Source organism: Abramis brama (assembly GCF_963993115.1).
Source record: "Abramis brama genome assembly, chromosome: 1".
Taxonomy (NCBI): Eukaryota; Metazoa; Chordata; class Actinopteri; order Cypriniformes; family Leuciscidae; genus Abramis; species Abramis brama.
In genome coordinates this window covers 71819228-71838888 of record NC_139963.1, presented here as the reverse complement: position 1 = coordinate 71838888, position 19661 = coordinate 71819228, and the positions used below count along the sequence as shown (strand labels likewise).

The 19661-nt window shown below is 41.2% G+C and overlaps 3 protein-coding genes across 5 annotated transcripts in view; 1 reads left to right on the top strand and 2 right to left on the bottom strand.

Moving 5' to 3' along the window:
- LOC311094737 (uncharacterized protein) overlaps positions 1 to 19661 on the top strand; it is a 231146-nt gene that overhangs the window by 30565 nt on the left and 180920 nt on the right. The gene's annotated exons all lie outside the window — the stretch shown is intronic.
- Positions 1 to 19661, bottom strand: part of LOC311094936 (uncharacterized protein) — a 39928-nt gene that overhangs the window by 5315 nt on the left and 14952 nt on the right. The window contains exons 2-3 of one of the 2 annotated variants that reach the window (XM_084133165.1): positions 10598 to 10919; positions 4248 to 5139 (exon numbers count right to left, since the gene is read on the bottom strand). In XM_084133165.1, the coding sequence (XP_083989291.1) occupies positions 4248 to 5139; positions 10598 to 10655 (950 nt within the window). In that variant the 5' untranslated portion in view covers positions 10656 to 10919. The remainder of the gene's footprint in view (positions 1 to 4247; positions 5140 to 10597; positions 10920 to 19661) is intronic. The other variant, XM_084133166.1, reaches the window with a different exon arrangement.
- Positions 12183 to 19661, bottom strand: part of LOC311094753 (uncharacterized protein) — a 113047-nt gene continuing 105568 nt past the window's right edge. Inside the window, exons 2-3 of the mRNA XM_084132915.1 lie at positions 13243 to 14785; positions 12183 to 12632 (exon numbers count right to left, since the gene is read on the bottom strand). Of these exons, the coding sequence (XP_083989041.1) occupies positions 12605 to 12632; positions 13243 to 14785 (1571 nt within the window). The 3' untranslated portion in view covers positions 12183 to 12604. The remainder of the gene's footprint in view (positions 12633 to 13242; positions 14786 to 19661) is intronic.

Below are 19661 nucleotides of genomic sequence, written 5' to 3'. Positions count from 1 at the left end.
TGCTCGCATCAAGTTCAAGGCATTGACGCTTGCTTACAGATCTATCACAGGCTCAGCTCCCTCCTACTTTCACTCACTCCTACGTGGTTCCATCACAGAAAGCCACAAAATCACTTTCCAGAACATTCTCATTCACAGTTCCATGCTGGTGGAACGCTCTCCCCACTGTCATCCGGAATGCAGAATCCTTGACAACATTCAAAAGACAGCTGAAAACCCATCTCTTCCGTAAGCACTTAACCTCGTAAAAAACAAACCAAAAAAAACTTCCCTTTACCTTTAAAACCTCACTTATCGGGCTTATGCTACTCTGAATAATGCCTGAACTGCGTATTTTGAGCACTTCTTGCGTTGTTTTTGCCTCTTCATGATGACTCGCTTAATTTAGTCCTAATTTGTAAGTCGCTTTGCGTTTTTGCGATAAAAGCGTCTGCTAAATTACTAAATGTAAATGTAAATAAACTGTTTACGCTGCGCAGCTCAGACGAGTAGTGTGGTTTCATTCTGCTTTCGTTTGCCGTGTGATGTTTCTCGTATACGGCAGAAATGGCAGCTCTCTCTTAAAAAAGGTTGCAAAATGTGACTATTTAGTCGCAGTTTAGAGCAGCGTTTCCCAACCGCGGTACCGCAGCACCATGGGGTGCCTTCTGGCGAAAGCAGTGGTGCAGTGTAAAAACTCTATTGCAAAAATGTGTACGAATTATTTATTTTTACCATCAATCTCGGATCGTCGGAAGTCTCTAATAAGAACCAATAATAAATTTATAATAAAATTTCAAATCATAAGTTTCCGGCGTTGAATTGCGGAGGTTGCACTTGCGCATGATTTTATTCCCATTCCCAGTGCGTCCACATAAAGCTGCCTATTTTTCATTGTTGCGCTTACGGTCAAATACACACGAAAACAGTCACAACGTCCGTCTTGCCGCTTATTCACATAAACACATTGGTTATGTCTGTGCTGCTGTCAACGGTGACGCGTGCGATTAATGTTTTTCAGTTTAACGCGTTAAAAATATTTAACGCAATTAAAACAGCATCCTTTTTTTTCTGTCATTCTTTGGCTAGCATTACATTAAATAATCACGTTCTTCTTCATGCCAATGCTTTTAAACCATGCAAGCGGTGAAAATACAAAAGAGAATACGCTGTCTGTGATGCTGACACACACGACGCACAGAACGATGCGCGCCAGAATCGACTTCTCTTTCGTGCTTTCGCTCCCTCATGAGAGCAGTCTTAAATAAGCTAAATAAAGTCTTAAATGAATGTTAAGAGAAAATGGGACACGTTTGGGATTCCACATCAGAATCAAATAACACTTCATTCATAAAAAGATGCCATTAAACAATTATTTGAAATATACTGTCTTTATGTTGTTTCTACATTATTTCGGAGATTAACTGTAAAAATTATTACATTCAAAACAAGCTATCTTGTGCAATAATAACAAAATTATCCCAATATAAAAACACAAATACACTGAGTGAGCAAACATTTAGGTGAGATTTGCAATGGTAATTGAGCAATGTTTATTTACGAATAAAAGCCTTAATTAAAGAGCACCTATTATGACTCTTTTCACAAGATGTAAAATAAGTCTCTGATGTCCCCAGAGTGTGTATGTGAAGTTTTAGCTCAAAATACCCAACAGATAATTTTTTACAGCATGTTTAAATTGTAATTTTTTGGGGCTCAGAAAAACGTGCTGTTTTAGTGTTTCTCCTTTAAATGATAATGAGATGCGGTTCCACGCACAGGGGGCGGAGCCTCATGAGCTCGCGCTTCAGTCAGGACAGGACATCGACAATCTCATCTGATAATATCAGAACAGAAACTCTGTTGCGGTGATCTTTTCGACTCGGAGTCGGACAATAATGCCCACAGAGCCAGAGAATATATGCTGTTTTGAGGTAGAACAGGTATAGTTTAGTTTAAAGGAGAACTCGGCAACTCGAGCGAACTCTAGTCACTTCTTCGCTGATTTTCCCTTTTGTTGTCGCATGTTTTCCCCACGAGCTCCTCCTACAGCTGTGGGAGGGCGTATATTTCACAATGCGGTCGTAAACAACTCACTTGCGGCGGCCTCCTCCCCCTCTCTACCGCTGCTCATGTGCGTTTGTTTTGATCGGAGCAAGCCAGCTGTATCGTGTGGAGCTATGTCTACCGAGGTGGGTAATCTGGTAATACATCATACATGCGAGTGTGTTTATGTCGAATTGCCGTAAAGCAATTCGTGTTTCGCGCTCGTTCTCGTTCTCATTCTCGCTTCTCACGAGACCTTCCAATTTCTATCTTGCCGGTAGTCCCCAAGTTGCAAGGTTGGTTTTCCGCCTGGGAACGCTGGGGGGAGCGGGGAAAGTCACCAATATCACAAAAACAGGTTGTTTAGCTATCCAAATGATTTCTAGACAGTTTTATTAAGTTAAAAAAGTTACCAAGTTCTCCTTTAATTACGGTTATAACTTATTTGTCATCTGCTTTTATCCACTATTAATACAAGCCTGCTGTGGCAGACCCTGTCCGAATGATGACCAAAATATACTGATGAGTTCAGTGAAGTTTATTGTACATCACTCAAAAGATGAAGCCTTAGTTTTACTCCAGAGAATCACTGTAAGAGCTGAATAAACACAGTATAAAAAGTGCGCATTAAAGTCTTATCCATAAACTCTCTCTCTCTCCCTTTCATTATGAACAACATACACAGCGAAGTACACAAAACACTCGTTACAACAGTAAACAAATATATACACACCTTTTCAGTGGGTGCCAAATAAACTGGTAAACCTTATATCCGTAAAACGACTCGATGAGCTGTCACAAAGAGCGCACTTTCACTTTCATTTCTGCCGTGGTCAGTAACGTTAGTCCTGTCGCTTCGGAGACCGTAAGCTGGATCACGAACAGTTGGTACAGATCCATCCTCGAGTAACAACGAGAGTAAATGAAGACTGCTATGTTCATTCTTACATCTAGTTTAAAACTAGATTAAAGACGCAGCCAGGCATTCATATAATACTTTTAATCTTACAGTTAAATCCGACCTCTAGTTCATAAACGCCGGAGGAGAACTGGCCCCCGACTGAGCCTGGGTTCTCCCAAGGTTTTTTTTTCTCCATTAGGTCACTTGATGGAGTTTTTTGGTTCCTTGCCACTGTTGCCTTTGGCTCAGTTGGGGAATTTTGGGGATATTTAATTTAATTAATCAATCAACAATACTATTGATCAGCATTACCAAACGTGTACGTTTTCCACTAGAAACAAACATTGATGTATTGTTTTAATTTAATACTGTGAAGCTGCTTTGATACAATCTGTGTTGTGAAAAGCGCTATATAAATAAACTTGACTTGACTTGACATCCAACAATAAAACACCTCAATCGCTTAGGAGACATTCTTGTCTACAGCGGCTCAAGCGTCGAAACAATGGTGGACTCTGTGTCCAGCTCACTCAGGGCGGGTCTATGCTCAAACTGAAGTGTCAATCAACTTGGTGGGCGGGGCCTGTGCAATTCTACGTCACATTGCGCCGAATCTGAGAACAGCTCATTCTGAGACGGTGCTTATGATTTATTGAGATTGTAAAAAAAACACTGGGTGGATTTTTATCATTCTAGAGTAGTTTTGCTCACACACTGCCAACACACATTTATGTTCAAATACCATGTAAAAGTGAATTTTGCATAATAGGTGCCCTTTAAATATGTTATCATGTAAAGTGATCTCTTCAGAAGAAATTAATGATTTCCTAGACTTTAAATGGATGGACAATTTTTTTTTATAATATTAAAAATATCTATATGACAGTAGGCCTATACGGCAGTTCTTCCCTGTGGTATTGAAAATTTATACATTTCAAGGTATAGTATCAAAGTAGTATCGTGACAACACTAGTTTAGGGTGCCACACATTTTTTGTTAATTTTCAAAGGGTGCCTTGACTGAAAAAAGGTTGGTAAACACTGGTCTAGAGCCCTGTGTAGTGCTGTATTTCTGCTTTTTCAATGAGCGCCATCTACTGTCAGAGAGCGAATTTGTGTTTTTTTGCATTGATCCGAACTGACAAATTAGACATTCCTGTTGGTTGAACACGAGTTAATAGATATCAATCAATCAACAAAGTGTCCTGTGCTCACCACACACCGTCTATAGGTGGAGAGGAGATATTTGGCTATAGGGTGATGTGTAGCTAACTTACACAGAAGAGACTTTGTTGCTCAGCACATGAAAATAAACTACTTACTGTGATCTCAGACTGTGCTTAAGTGGTTTCTCCACTGCATGGATCTTCATGTGTCGCTTCAGGTGAGTTTTAAAGGAGAAACTCGTCCCACACTGATCACACGTGTGCGACTTCTCTCTGCTGTGGATCCTCTCATGTGTTTTCAGATTTGCTGACTGACTGAATCTCTTGTCACAGTGTGAACACTTGTAAGGTTTTTCTCCAGTGTGGATCCTCTCATGTTTTTTCAGAGATGATGACTGACTGAATCTCTTGTCACAGTGTGAACACTTGTAAGGTTGTTCTCCAGTGTGGATTCTCTGGTGCAGTTTTAAATTGCTTGCTGTAGCAAAAGTCTTCTCACACTCAAAGCACATGTACTCTCTCACAGCAGTGTGAATTTTCTCATGTTTATGTAAAGTTAGCAGAAGTGAAAAACTCTTTCCACACACAGAACATGAATGCGGCTTCTCCTTCATATGAACTGTCAGGTGTGACTTCAGCTCTGATGCCCTAAGAAATGTTTTGCCACACTGATCACATGAGAACGGCTTCTCTCCAGTGTGGATCTTCATGTGAACATGAAGGTTTGCTGATTGACTGAAACTATTCCCGCACTGATCACATGAGAATGGCTTCTCTCCGGTGTGGACCCTCATGTGAATCTCAAGACATTGTTTGGTTGTGAAACTCTTTCCACACTGAGTGCAGGTGAAAGATTTCTTGGCTCTTCTTTTCTTTAAAAATGTCTTTTTAGTCTTTGAGAGACTCAAAGGTTTTTCTCCAGGTTTGACATGATGCTCCTCCTCCACTTCACTCAGTTCTTCACTCTCCTCCTTCACTTCACTCAGTTCTTCACTCTCCTCCTTCACTTCACTCAGTTCTTCACTCTCCTCCTTCACTTCCATCAGACCTGACATGAAAGAAAAAAAAGATTACATTTAATTTTCAGTACATCAAAATAATTCAAAGAGAGAAATATAAAGTGAAGGACATGAAAGTGAGCCCTGATGTAATAGTAGAAAGTAGAAAACTGCTATAAAATATTATAATTTGATGCCTTTTTATAAATATGTCTTTGAAACTTTCCATGAATGAGGTAAATTTATCTTCCAATTATTATCTTCAAAACATTATAGGCACGAATCCCATGTTTCTTTAGCAAGAACTATTAAATATATTTGATCAATGACACAATTATCTAACATGATATTAACATTAAAATATACAATACTGCCATATTTTGACACCATCTTTAAGATTTATATTTATTTGACTAAAAACATTTTAATTATTAATGGCCGTTCACACTAGACTTTTCCATGCACTGAGTTCCAGAGTCCTGCACGGGTTTGGGTACCCGACAGGTGACCCTCAAATTTTGCTCAAACTGGTGAAAAATATCCAACTGTATCGGATACAGGGGCTAAACACAGGTTTAAAACAATCACATGAAAACGTAAAAATATATGCATATTTTTAGGAACACATCTATAAAAATATGCCTGTATTTCAAGTTTATAAAATAATTTAAAATTCACATCAGTTTTTTTTTTTGCCCACGCCCTTCCAGGAGTCTCTATACCTATTTTCACTTTTAAAAATTCATCATAACCGCGCGCGCAATCTGCAGTCGTCGAGATGGATGCTGAGGAGTTGAAGAAAAGAATAGCTAGTGGAGACTGTAAAGTTGTCGACAATACGTCATCAAAAATCAAGTCCAGTGTGTGGGAGAAATTTGGAGTTATCTGAAGAAAACAATATTGTGAAAGGCTTTGCTGCATTTCGTGTTGGATAGCCGCAAATGTGGAACTTCATCACTGAGGAAACACACAGATAACTGTGGTAACAAACCAAGCAGTTTTATCGAACAGTATTTTTCAAATTTAACACTGTTCAGTATGTGTGGTGTGCAGGGCGTGTTTGAACCCAAAATTGTCAGATAGGCTAGGCGAAATTGTGTGGCGTATAATGTTGTAGCCGCGTCTGTTCGATTGGTAAAATGTTATAAGGCTACTCAGTTTTGTGGTAACGTTAGCTATGTTCTTCATGTACCGGCCTTTTGACAGCTTCGGCTGAAGTTGTCAAGTCAAGTCAAGTCATCTCAATGTAGATTGTTTCAAAGCTGCTTTACAGAGATAAACGTATAATTTAAGGTAAGATTGTTTTGGCTTCATAGCGGTTCTTTAATAAAGATATTTTCCAGCTAAAGTTAGTTTTGATTGATTCGCTTCCGTCGCAACGATCATTTGTTATTAAATTAGGGCCGCTAAGACGACACCATTCTCTCTACACAGACTTTAAACGCGAACCTGTGATAAACGCTGATGGCGTTCACGTGCGCATTAAGAATTGGTTCTATAGTTATGCGTGTTTGAATATATGTGCGCAGGTTTGGAATTCCCTACAAACCAAGCCTAAAACAAAGTACTGGTGTTTCCTTTTAATTTTGATACAGAATTTTATTTTATTTTATCAATTCGGGGTAGGTACGCGAATTGAGTTTTCCGACTACGCTTTATCTGTAGAGTGGTAAAGGGATCCTCCATAGGGAGAGACTAGTTGGCACTTCAGCACTGCGTTGACATCGGGTCCAGGCGAAGGTCCTTCGTCAGATCTGGATACGGCAGGCTGCAGGAAAACCTCGGGATAAACAAAGACACTAAAATTAGCGTAGATGCCATTCTTCTTATGATGTAACGAGTACATCAGGATTTATGGGAAGTGTTCCCAGTTCCAGCTGACCTAATCTATGCAGCCTTTGAACTGACAAGAGTGTGTCTGCTTCCTGGACAATGGTAGGAAGACTGTTCCAGAGTTTTGGTGCTAAATAGGAGAAGGAACTACCGCCAGCAGTCGATTTTGATATTCTAGGTATTATCAACTGGCTGGAATTTTTAGATCGCAATAGACGTGAAGGACTATAATACGTTAAGAGCTCGCTCAAGTACTGTTGAGCTAAACCATTTAGTGCTTTGTAAGTAATCAGCAATATTTTAAAATTGATGCGATGTTTAATAGGGAGCCAATGCAGTGTTGACAGAACTGGGCTAATATGATCATACTTCCTGGTTCTGGTAAGAACTCGAGCTGCTGCGTTTTGAACTAGCTGTAGTTTGTTTATTAAGCGTGCAGGGCAACCACCCAGTAGAGCATTACAATAATCTAGCCTTGAGGTCATGAACGCATGAACTAACTGTTCCGCATTTGTCAATGAAAGCATATGGCGTAATTTAGATATATTTTTAAGATGGAAAAATGCGGTTTTACAGATACTAGACACGTGACTTTCAAATGAAAGATTGGTATCAAAGAGCACACCCAGGTTCCTAACCGACGACGAAGACTTAACAGAGCAGCCATCAAGTGTTAGACAGTATTCTAGGTTATTACGTGAGGAAGTTTTTTGTCCAATAATTAGAATCTCTGTTTTTTCCGAATTTAGTAGTAGAAAATTACGAGTCATCCAATTTTTTATATCAGCTATGCATTCTGTTAATTTAGTGAATTGGAAAGTTTCGTTAGGTTTTGAATAAATATACAGCTGAGTATCATCAGCATAACAGTGGAAGCTAAATCCATGTTTCCTAATGATATCTCGTAATGGTAGCATGTACAGAGTGAACAGCAGCGGTCCTAGTACTGAGCCTTGTGGTACGCCATACTGAACTTCTGATCGATGAGACATCTCTTCATTTACTGCTACAAACTGATAATGGTCAGATAAGTATGATTTAAACCATGCTAGTGCAATTCCACTAATGCCAATATAGTTTTCTAGTCTATTTAAAATAATGTTGTGGTCAATGGTGTCAAATGCAGCACTAAGATCGAGTAACACTAATAGCGAGATACAACCACGATCGGATGATAAGAGCAAATTATTTGTGACTCTAATGAGGGCAGTCTCAGTACTATGGTACGGTCTAAACCCGGACTGGAAATCCTCGCAGATATCATTTCTTTCAAGAAAGGAACACAGTTGTGAAGATACTGCTTTTTCTAATATCTTTGACAGAAAAGGTAGATTTGAGATCAGCCTGTAATCGACTAATTCTGTAGGATCAAGTTGCGTTTTTTTAACAAGCGGTTTAATCATAGCCAGCTTAAAGTTTTTTGGTATGTATCCTAGAGACAAAGATGAATTAATGATATTAAGAAGAGGATCTATGACCTCTGGAAGCATCTCTTTTAGTAGCTTAGTCGGTATAGGGTCTAACATACATGTTGTTGATTTAGATGATTTAACGAGTTTAGTCAATTCTTCTTCTCCTATAGCAACGAATGAATCAAATGTTTCCTTAGGGAGACTACAATGCACTCCCTGATGTGATACTGTAGTAGACGGTTGCATAGTTATAATTTTGTCCCTGATATTATCAATCTTTTAAGTGAAGAAGTTCATAAAGTCATTACTGCTGTGTTGCTTGGAAACTTCGGTGCTTGAAGCTTTCTTTTTCGTTAGTTAAGCCACTGTTTCAAATAAATACCTAGGATTATGTTTCTTTTCTTCTAATAGGGTTAAAAAAATAGGCAGATCTAGCAGCTTTTACAGCCTCTCTGTAAGTAATCGAGCTCTTCTTCCATGAAATGCGAAATACCTCTAGTTTTGTTTTCTTCCAGTTGTGTTCCATTTTTCTGGCTGCTCTCTTAAGGGCCTGACTGTGCTCGTTGTACCACGGCATTGGACTATTTTCTTTAATCTTCTTTAAGCGCAACGGAGCAACTGTGTCTAAAGTGCTGGAAAAGAGAGAGTTAAAAGTTTCTGTCGCAGTATCAAGTTCTTCTAAGCTATCTGGGATGCTGAGATGATGAAACTGATTAGGAAGATTATTGATAAAGCAATCTTTAGTGGCAGAATTGATAGGTCAAACATATTTGTAACATGGAGTCGACTTTGCAGCCTTGGCTAAATGAAGTTTACACAACACTAGATAATGATCTGAGATGTCATCGCTCTGCTGCAGAATTTCAACGGCATCAACATTTATTCCGTGTGATAATATTAGATCTAGAGTATGATTACGACAATGAGTAGGTCCTGACACGTGTTGTCTAACTCCACTAGAGTTCAGAATGTCTTTAAATGCCAATCCCAATGCGTCTTTTTCGTTATCCACGTGTATATTAAAATCACCAACAATTAGGACTTTATCTGCAGCCAATACTAACTCTGACAGAAAATCAGCAAATTCTTTGATAAAGTCTGTATGGTGCCCTGGTGGCCTGTATACAGTAGCCAGCACAAAAGTTAAATGTGATTTATCATTTACACTAGATAGTGTTACATTTAGCAACAACACTTCAAAAGAATTATATTTAAAACAAGACTTCTCAGTAATTATTACTATAAATAAAAAAGATATTACTATAAATTACAGCAACACCTCCCCCTTTGCCCTTCAGACGAGGTTCATGTTTATAACAGTAATCTTGCGGGGTGGACTCATTTAAAGTAATGTAATTGTCTGTTTTAGCCAGGTTTCTGTCAAACACAGCACATCTAGGTTATAGTCAGTGATCATATCATTAACAATGATTGTTTTTGAAGTAAGGGATCGAATATTCAGCAACCCAAGCTTTATCATTTGTTCATTCGTATTATGTCTGTTTTTTATTTGTTGAACATCAATTAAATTTTTACCCTTGAAAGGGTTTAGGAGTTTTTTGTATGTCCTAATTCGGGGAACAGACACAGTCTGTATATGATGATATCTAGGTGAAAGAGGTTCTATGTGATGGGATTTATCTGACCTTGGTGACGTGAGACAGCTAGCAGACGGTCGAGTTTAGCCAGTCTGTCTGCTTCGTGACCGGAGACCCAGATTGTCATGTTTGTGCTCTAAGACTATGTGCCATATTACTAGAGAGAAGAGCAGCACCATCCCAGGATGGATGAATACCATCTCTTTTCAACAGGTCAGGTCTGCCCCAAAAACTTTTCCAATTGTTTATGAATTCTATATTATTTTGCGGACACCACTCGGACAGCCAGTGATTGAGTGAGGACAATCTACTAACTATCTCATCACTCCTGCGAACAGGAAGGGGGCCAGAGCAAATTACAGTGCCTGACATCGTACTTGCGAGTTCACACACCTCTTTAATGTTAATTTTTGTGATCTCTGACTGGCGGAGTCGAACATCAGAGGGTTAAAAGCGTTATATAAATAAAGGTGACTTGACTTGACAATCAATATAAACATTTCTCAAACCTCCCTTTACTGTCCATTTGTTGAAAAAACCCAGAACATTCTGTACCATTTCATTGTTTAACTGTTTAATTGTTTATCTAAATGTGATGAAGTGCTTGAATGTTTCTAACATGAATGTTCCTCAGCATCATGAATGAATGAAAAATAAACACCAACCTCTTTGTTCTTCAGGATCTTCAGCGTGTTTCATTCTGCAAGGTTCTGGATCACTCATGTTCTCACTGTCCTCTTTAATAAACTCAGTCTTTGCAGATTTCAGCTCTTCCTGATGCTCTGATGCTCGTCTTCCCTTGTAGCTGATGGGAATTTACAGCATTTATTGTAGAATTACTGTGGGCGGAGCTTCACCGATGATGTGATTGCAGTGGGAAGAGCTTCACTTTTGAAAGAATTCCAGTGTGGGAGGAGCTTCACTGATGATGTGAATGTAGTGGGAGGAGCTTCACTGATGATGTATTCCAGTGTGGGAGGAGCTGATCTACCAAAATCAAAAATATCAATTACTGAGTTTGTTTTTATAATTAATGACACTTCTAAGCGTCTATTTATTTATCGTACAGTAACTGATGCCAATTCATTCTTTATTTTTAATTATTTTTATTACTAATTATAATATTATTCTGCTTCTTCATTAAAATACAGGTATCTAGAACTATAGAAAAGAATATAATTAATTTAAATTCTTCCAAATATAATGGTAAGAAAAACAGTTAAAATCATAAAGACAGAAATAAATGAGTAACCAACAAATACTCTCAGTCTGCTGACACCAATGAAATGAGCTTTAAGTGTAAAGTTACCGGAGATCTGAACACATTAGCATAATAAATGAGGTGAAAACAGGAACTATTGTCATGAAATAAAGAGTGTTTTCAGCAGATCGTCTCGGTTACGTATAGTAACCCTCGTTCCCTGAGTAGGGAACGGAGACGTCTTGTCAGAGGAGTTTCCAACGAATTGGGATCACGCTAGGGAGACCAATTGCCTTCGAGTGAATTAAACCGAGCCAATGAACAATGGCATGCAAGATTTGCATTCCGCGGCCCGCCTACCAGTGCGGGTATAAAGGCGGAAGCAAGCGCATACACAAACACTTTTCGCTGAGGAGCCAAATGGTGTCCAGTCAGCCCGCAGCTCTACAGATGTCTGTCAGCGAGGTGCCTTGAGCCAAAGCCCAGGAGGAGGCAACACTCCTAGTAGAGAATACCCTCAACCTGGGTGGACAAGGCGCGTCCTGGGAATCATAAGCCCGAACGATAGCATCCACTAGCCAATGGGCTAACCTCTGCTTGGAGACAGCCTTCCCCTTCTGCTGGCCTCTGTAACAGACAAGAGCTGATCTGAGGTCCTGAAGCTTTGCGTTCTGTCCACGTAACAACACAGAGCGCAGATGGACAGAGAAAAACTAGGGCTGGGTCTGCCTCCTCTGGGGGCAGCGGGGTGCGGATTACGAGGCGGATTTAGCCTCCTGGCACCCTTAAGGAATCCGATGATCAGGTCGTGCTTTCCCAATTACTTACCTTCTACTGCATTGTGATGTGCGGCTATTGTGGCAACATACACTTTGAGGGTGGAGGGAGACAGCCTTCGCTCCAACCCATCTTGCAGGAAGGAAAGCACGACTCTAATCGGGCAAGTTCGGGGGTCTTCCCGGCGGGAAGAACACCAACCTAAGAACAGGTTCCACTTCAACGCATAGAGGTGCCTCGTAGAGGGGGCAAAACATGGAAAGCTCAAAAAGCAATCATATCAGGATACTTCATGACTTTCAGAACTAAAATAACTAATTCAAGCAGAATCAGCAGAAAATATGAAAATGGACAATAACAATGAGATGTTGATAAAATGAGTAAAGAGTTTAATCAATCATTACATAGCAAATACAAACATTAAGTAAAAGTGAATGAGACAGATCTCTCTCTTTTTACTGACTTATAAGAGCCAAAGCATCTCAAGAGAAGAAGAGAAGAAGAGAAGTGTCCAGTTTCAAAGATACATGAAAGTATATCTTGCGTTTGCATGGGAGAGTAGAAGTGGAAGAGAAACTAGATGTTCTAATGAAAAACAATGAAGAACAAGTTAAAAATTAATATCAGAATCACATCTCTCTTAAAAGTGTTATGGCCTTCTTCTCCAGTGTGAATTTTCTGGTGGTCTTTCAGTTCATCTTCTGTAGTAAAGGCCTTCTGCACTGAAACACACAGGTTATGGACATGTTATGGAGTCAGTCACAGCATATTTTGGTCAATAAACAACCCAAAATGGGTTGTTTTTAATCTAGTGTTTTTTAGAGTGTAGTTCATGAATGCTTATTACTTGTACATGAAATGCTTATTTTTTATTAAACAGTATTGTAACTATTAATTTAAAGTTTTTTTTCACAAACTGAATATTTTAAACAGTATTGTAACTATTAATTTAAAGTTTTTTTTCCCCAAACTGAATATTTTAAACAGTATTGTAACTTTTTTTTGAACTCTTTTCACAAACTGAATATTTTTTTTATTTTTTTTTGAAATGCTAATATTTAATGCTGGTTTCACTAATGCCACCAAATGCTCTTAAATGTGAATCTGCAGCAGCTCAAAGTTTATATCTGGTCAGCACTTGTCTTTAAAATGGCAAATTAAATAGTAGAAATATTATCTGAAAAAAAAAAGCATTGCATCATTAGCGGTTGAATATTCCAGCCCAGCGTGAATGTCTAAAATGACAAAATCAAGAAAGTTCAACGTCAAACAATTTAAATTAGTTTAATGTCCTTTTATATTCTTGACCTGAAACAGGTCAGATCTACTTACTGTGATCTCAGACTGAGGATATGTGGTTTCTCCACTGCATGGATCTTCAGGTGTCGCTTCAGTTCACTTTTAAAAGAGAAACTCTTTCCACACTGATCACAAGTGTGCGGCTTCTCTCCAGTGTGGATCCTCTCATGTGATCTCAGATGCTCTGATCGACTGAATCTCTTGTCACAGTGTGAACACTTGTAAGGTTTTTCTCTAGTGTGGATCCTCTCATGTCGCTTCAGTTCACTTTTAAAAGAGAAACTCTGTCCACACTGATCACAAGTGTGTGGCTTCTCTCCAGTGTGGAACATCACATGTGATCTCAGATGCTCTGATCGGCTGAATCTCTTGTCACAGTGTGAACACTTGTAAGGTTTTTCTCTAGTGTGGATCATCTCATGTCTTTTCAGTTGTTCTGATCGACTGAATCTCTTGTCACAGTGTGAACACATGTAAGGCTTCTCTCCATTGTGGATCCTCTCATGTCTTTTCAGATGTGATGACTGACTGAATCTCTTGTCACAGTGTGAACACTTGTAAGGTTTTTCTCCAGTGTGAACTCTCTGGTGCTCTTTTAACTTGCTTGGTTCAGTGAAAGTCTTCTCACACTCAAAGCACATGTACTCTCTCACTCCAGTGTGAGTTTTCTCATGTTTATGTAAATATTGCTGCAGTGAAAAACTCTTTCCACACACAGAACATGAATGCGGCTTCTCCTTCGTATGAACTGCCAGGTGTGACTTCAGGTTTGATACACAGAGAAATGTTTTGCCGCACTGATCACATGTGAACGGCTTCTCTCCGGTGTGGATCCTCATGTGAACATTAAGGTTTGCTGATTGCCTGAAACTCTTCCCACACTGATCACATGTGAACGGCTTCTCTCCGGTGTGGATTCTCATGTGAGCATCAAAACTTCGTTTGGTTGTAAAGCTCTTTCCACACTGATCACATGTGAACGGCTTCTCTCCAGTGTGGATTCTCTTGTGAACATCAAGATTATATTCGTATGTGAAACTCTTTCCACACTGATCACATGTGAACGGCTTTTCTCCGGTGTGGATCCTCATGTGAACATTAAGGTTTGCTGATTGCCTGAAACTCTTTCTGCATTGATCACATGTGAACGGCTTCCATCCGGTGTGGATCATCATGTGACGCTCAAGACTTTGTTTGCCTGTGAAACTCTTTCCACACTGAGTGCAGGTGAAAGATTTCTTGGCTCTTCTTTTCTTTAAAAATGTCTTTTTAGTCTTTGAGCGACTCAAAGGTTTTCCTCCAGGTTTGACATGATGTTCCTCCTTCACTTCACTCAGTTCTTCAGTCTCCTCCTTCACTTCACTCGGTTCTTCAGTCTCCTTCACTTCACTCGGTTCTTCTCTCTCCTCCTTCACTTCACTCAGTTCTTCACTCTCCTCCTTCACTTCTATCAGTTCTTCACTCTCCTCCTTCACTTCACTCAGTTCTTCACTCTCCTCCTTCACTTCACTCAGTTCTTCACTCTCCTCCTCCACTTCACTCAGTTCTTCACTCTCCTCACTCTCTTCCATCGGGTCTGAAATGAAAGAAAAACTTTTTTTTTTTTTCAAAATAGTTCAAAGAGAGAAATATGGAGTGAATGGATATTAAAATTATACCAGATGTAACAGACAACTGCTATAAAATATTACAATAATTTGTCTTTTATAAATTATCCATTCCTAAAACTTTCCCTGAATGAGGTACACTGATCTTCCAGTTATTATTTTAAAACATTATAGGCACAAATCCCATGTTTCTATAGTGAGAACTATTAAATATGTTTGATCAATGTCACGCTTATCTAACATGATATGAAAATTAAAATACACAATATTGGCATATTTTGACACCAACTTTTTGATATTTAATTATGTTAAAAACTCCTAAAACATTTTAATTAAGGGCCATGCACACTAAACTTCTCCTTCCGTTCACTTCACATGCATCTGATGAAGTGCTTGAATGTTTCTAACATGAATGTTCTTCAGCCTCATGAATGAATGAAGAATAAACACCAACCTCTTTGTTCTTCAGGATCTTCAGTGTGTTTCATTCTGCAGGGTTCTGGATCACTCATGTTCTCACTGTCCTCTTTAATAAACTTTGCAGATTTCAGCTCTTCCTGATGCTTTCATGCTTGTCTTCACTTGTAGCTGATGGGAATTTACAGCATTTATTGCTGAATTACTGTGGGAGGAGCTTCACTGATGATGTGATTGCAGTGGGAGGAGCTTCACTGGTGATGTAATTGCTGTGGGAGGAGCTTCACCGATGATGTGCAGGAGTGGAAAAATATATATTTTGCGGGGAAAAAAATATTTGTATTAAATAACATTTGAAATACCTGTATAAACGGAACACCAAATAAAAAGCTAAAGGCTAACACTTCTGTTCCCTTTTTCTGAAGGAACTTGTGCTGCATCGATGACGCTTTGGGAACGCCCCCGCGTGATTACGTCTGAAGCACGTATGTCAACTAGTCCAATGGAAAGAATAAACGTCACAGACGGGTGACGTCATGACCAGGAAAGGATAAAAAGCACATCCGGTGCAACCGGCACTAGCTTATGTGCCTCAGCAAAGCGCTCTGTGTCAAAACTGTCTGTTATATTTATTGTTTGTCTGTCACATCCTTATCTAAATTCTGGCGAATTCAAGTTAGTTATTCAAGTCGTGTGCTTCTCCTTGCCCTCGTTTATACGACAGCAGGTCAAGCCGGAGCCTGTCTTCACACTATGGCAGTGCTTCAGGCTTATCAGGCAGACCTGTTGGGGGATCTGGATAATAGTGAGAGAGTGGGTACCGACAAAATTCGTGAACTTTGTCGGGCCACAGATCTGTCTCTCAGGGCTACGAATGAGACCACACATGGGTGGTCTATGGCAGCCCTTGTAGCTACTGAGAGACACCAACAGAAATAAAGGAGAAAGATTGGGCGTTTCTGTTAGATGCTCCTATTTCTCCTTCTGGTCTCTTTGACGACGCAGTCAACATGGTTGTTGAAAGATTTCAAGACACCAAAAAATAATCAGAGGCTTTCAAGAAATTTCTCCCACGCCAGGTCCAGCCCCCTGGGGATGCTGGGCATTGAGCATCCCTAGCCAAGATCCTCATATCACGCACAACAAAAAGAGAGTCATGGCAGCTGAGCCAACACTCTCAGCTGAAGTATTCTAAGCCAAAGCCGGATCTGAGGACTGTTCTTATGGCTAAGAAGGCTTCGGCTCAGAAGCGGTCCTGATGCCACGTGCGTTAGACCGTTGAGGACAGCACCAACCGGGATGGAGCGGTGTTCACCTCAGTATACGGTGCCTGTTCCACTTCGGGGACCGCTCTGCCAACCACGCCACCCTTGGTGCCTCGGGGCGCAGCAGTCTCCAGCTTTTGGCTCAGCATCAACTCGACGCTGCATCAGACTCACTCCCTCTGAGGGGGGTTCAAAAACAGTCAGTTTGGTTGTTTCCTGCCAGTATGCTTCAGGTCACCGAAATGGCTGTTACAGTAACACTCGAGAGACTGGTACCCTTAGTAGATTTTCTGACAGAGTGGAAGTATCTGCTGAATAAATCTCTTTGGGTCCTGCTGATAATAGGGAATGGTTACAGAATCCAGTTTGGTTCTCCTCCACCTCGGTACAATGGGGTGCTACCCACGTTAGTACATCCCGAGCAGGCTCTGGTAATGGAACAAGTAGAGTCTCTATTAACGAAAGGAGCAATAGAGTTGGTGTACTCGCCCAACAGAAAATCTGGGTTTTACAGACACTATTTCATTGTTCCAAAAAAGGATGGGATGGGGGGGGGGGGTTGCGTCCCAGCTTAGAACTTCGTCTGTTGAATTGTGCAATCGAGAAACTCAAGTTCAAGATGCTCACACTCAAACAGATCGTGACTCAAATCAGATCTGAGGACTGGTTTGTCAAGATGGATCTAAAAGACGCCTACTTCCATGTCTCCATCCTCCCTCGACACAGGAAGTTCCTGAGGTTTTCTTTCGGGGGCAAAGAATACCAATACCGGGTGCTTCCATTCAGTCTGAGAGCAGTTAGCGGTTCGGCATCGAGATGTCATCCTTGCTCACATGAAGAAATTGGGATTGAGACTCAATGCCAAGAAGAGTGTACTTTCTCCACTACAGAGAACCACTTTCCTTGGTGTGGTAAGGGATTCACTCACGATGCGAGCCAGACTATTGCCCGTTCGTGTAGCTACTATCCTCACAGCCACAAAAGAGTTGAAGCTAGGCCAGTCACGGACTGTGAAACAGTTTGAGAGAGGGTTCTCCCTGAGGGGAAACCCACTTCGTACGATCAAGATCACGTGGTGGTGTCTCCGCTCCTTGGTTATATGGAGGAAACATTAGTTCCTATCCCAGGGCCCAGTGTTGGGAGCTCTTTGCCATTGAGTTGCTATCTCGACAGATGTTTCCCTCATAAAAATATGAGAGCGGTAATGGAAGGCTGCTCAGCTCAGGGTCTGTGGAGGAGTCATCATCTCTTTTGGCACATAAACTGCCTGGAAATGATGGCAGTCTTCAATGCGTTGAGACATTTCCTCCCAGACCTGAGAGGCCATCATGTGCTTGTCCGTACAGACAACACATTGGTGTTTTTTTTAACATAAATCGTGAGGGGGGTCTGCGTTCGCGTCCACTCTGCAAACTGGCACACCAGATCCTCCTGTGGTCCTTAGGGAAAATACTCTCTCTGAGGGCAGTGTATATCCCAGGGGGGCAGAATATAGGAGCAGACACCCTGTCAAGGCAGGGGCTGAGGCCAGGGGACTAGAGACTCCACTCCATTTCCTCCGCGGTGGAGCAAATATGGGAATTTTACGGCCAAGCAGAAGAGGATTTGTTTGCGTCTCAATACACGACACACTGTCCACTATGGTTTTCCCTCACTCACTAAGCCCCCCTGGGGCTAGACGCTATGGTGCAGATGTGGCCGAGAATACGTCTGTACGCATTTCCCCCTGTTGCTCTGCTCCCAGGAGTTCTGGAGAGAGTCCGCCAGGACGGAATAAGCTTACTGCAAGTAGCACAATGCTGGCTGAGCCGAATTTGGTTTGCGGATCCAATTCATCTCCTCGATGGCCCTCCCTTGGAGATCCCGATCAGGAGAGATCTTCTGTCTCAGGCAGGGGGCACAATATTTCACCCCCAGCCAGATATTTATAAACTATAGATTTGGCCTCTGAGGGGGCCCTACTCATAGCGATTGGTCTTTCAACTGAGGTTGTTGAGACCATCCTAAACTCCAGAGCTCCAGCTACGAGGAAATTATATGCACTAAAGTGGAGAGTTTTTACTTCCTGGTGCCACCAGTATCAGCGGGATCCATTTAACTGTTCTGTAACAGTACTTGAGTTTCTGCAAGATCGCTTCGCATCAGGTTGCAACTTAAAGGTCTACGTGACAGCTATTGCGGCTTTCCACGCCCCGGTGGGTGGTACATCTTTGGGTCGAGACCCCCTGGTCATACGTTTCCTTCGTGGCACCTTGAGGCTGAGGCCAGCAACTCACCCTAGGGTGCCGGCTTGGGACTTGGCAATAGTTTTGGAAGGCCTGTCAGGGACTCAATTCAAGCCCCTAGATTCAGTCTCAGAAAAATTTCTGACTTTCAAGACCATCTTTCTTCTAGCTATTTCGTCCCTCAAAAGAGTTGGAGACCTTCAGGCCCTATCGGTTTCTCCCACCTGCCTTGAGTTTTCACCCAGGATGGTCAAGGCATTCTTATACCCTAAGCAGGGATACGTCCCTAAGGTGCCGACCAATATTCCGAGGCCTATTGTGCTGCAGGTTTTCTGTCCTCCTCTGTTTGCTTCTTCGGACCAGGAAAAACTGAATCTTGTGTGTCCAGTGTGAGCACTGGATACTTATGTCCACAGGGCTGCCCCGTGGAGAAAATCAGATCAGTTGTTTGTCTGCTTTGGATCACCCAAGAAGGGTCTTCCAGCCTCTAAGCAGACAATCAGCAAGTGGATAGTTGAGGCTATATTTCTTCCCCATCTCCCCATCTATCTCTTCCCTTCGAGAAGTTTGTGATGCGGCGGGTTGGTCCTCGCCGCTCACATTTGTGAGATATTATAGCCTGGACCTGGACGCTGGACATAGATTGCCGACAGTTTTACATACAGGCAATTTCTAAGTATGGCGTATTGGGTATTCTTGTTCCCAAAGAAGGGAACAAGAATACCCAAAGAAGTATTTGGGTATTGTTCCCAAAGAAGTTCCATTGACGCAGTGCGAGTTCCCTCGAAAGAGAAAATCTCAGGTTACGACTGTAACCCTAGTTCCCTGAGAAGGGAACGATACGCTGCGTCGCCCTGCACATACTTCCTGCATCCCTGTGATCGACTTTGCTTCGGCTCTCGAAGCTAGCGCCGGTTGCTTTCATCCTTTACCCGCCC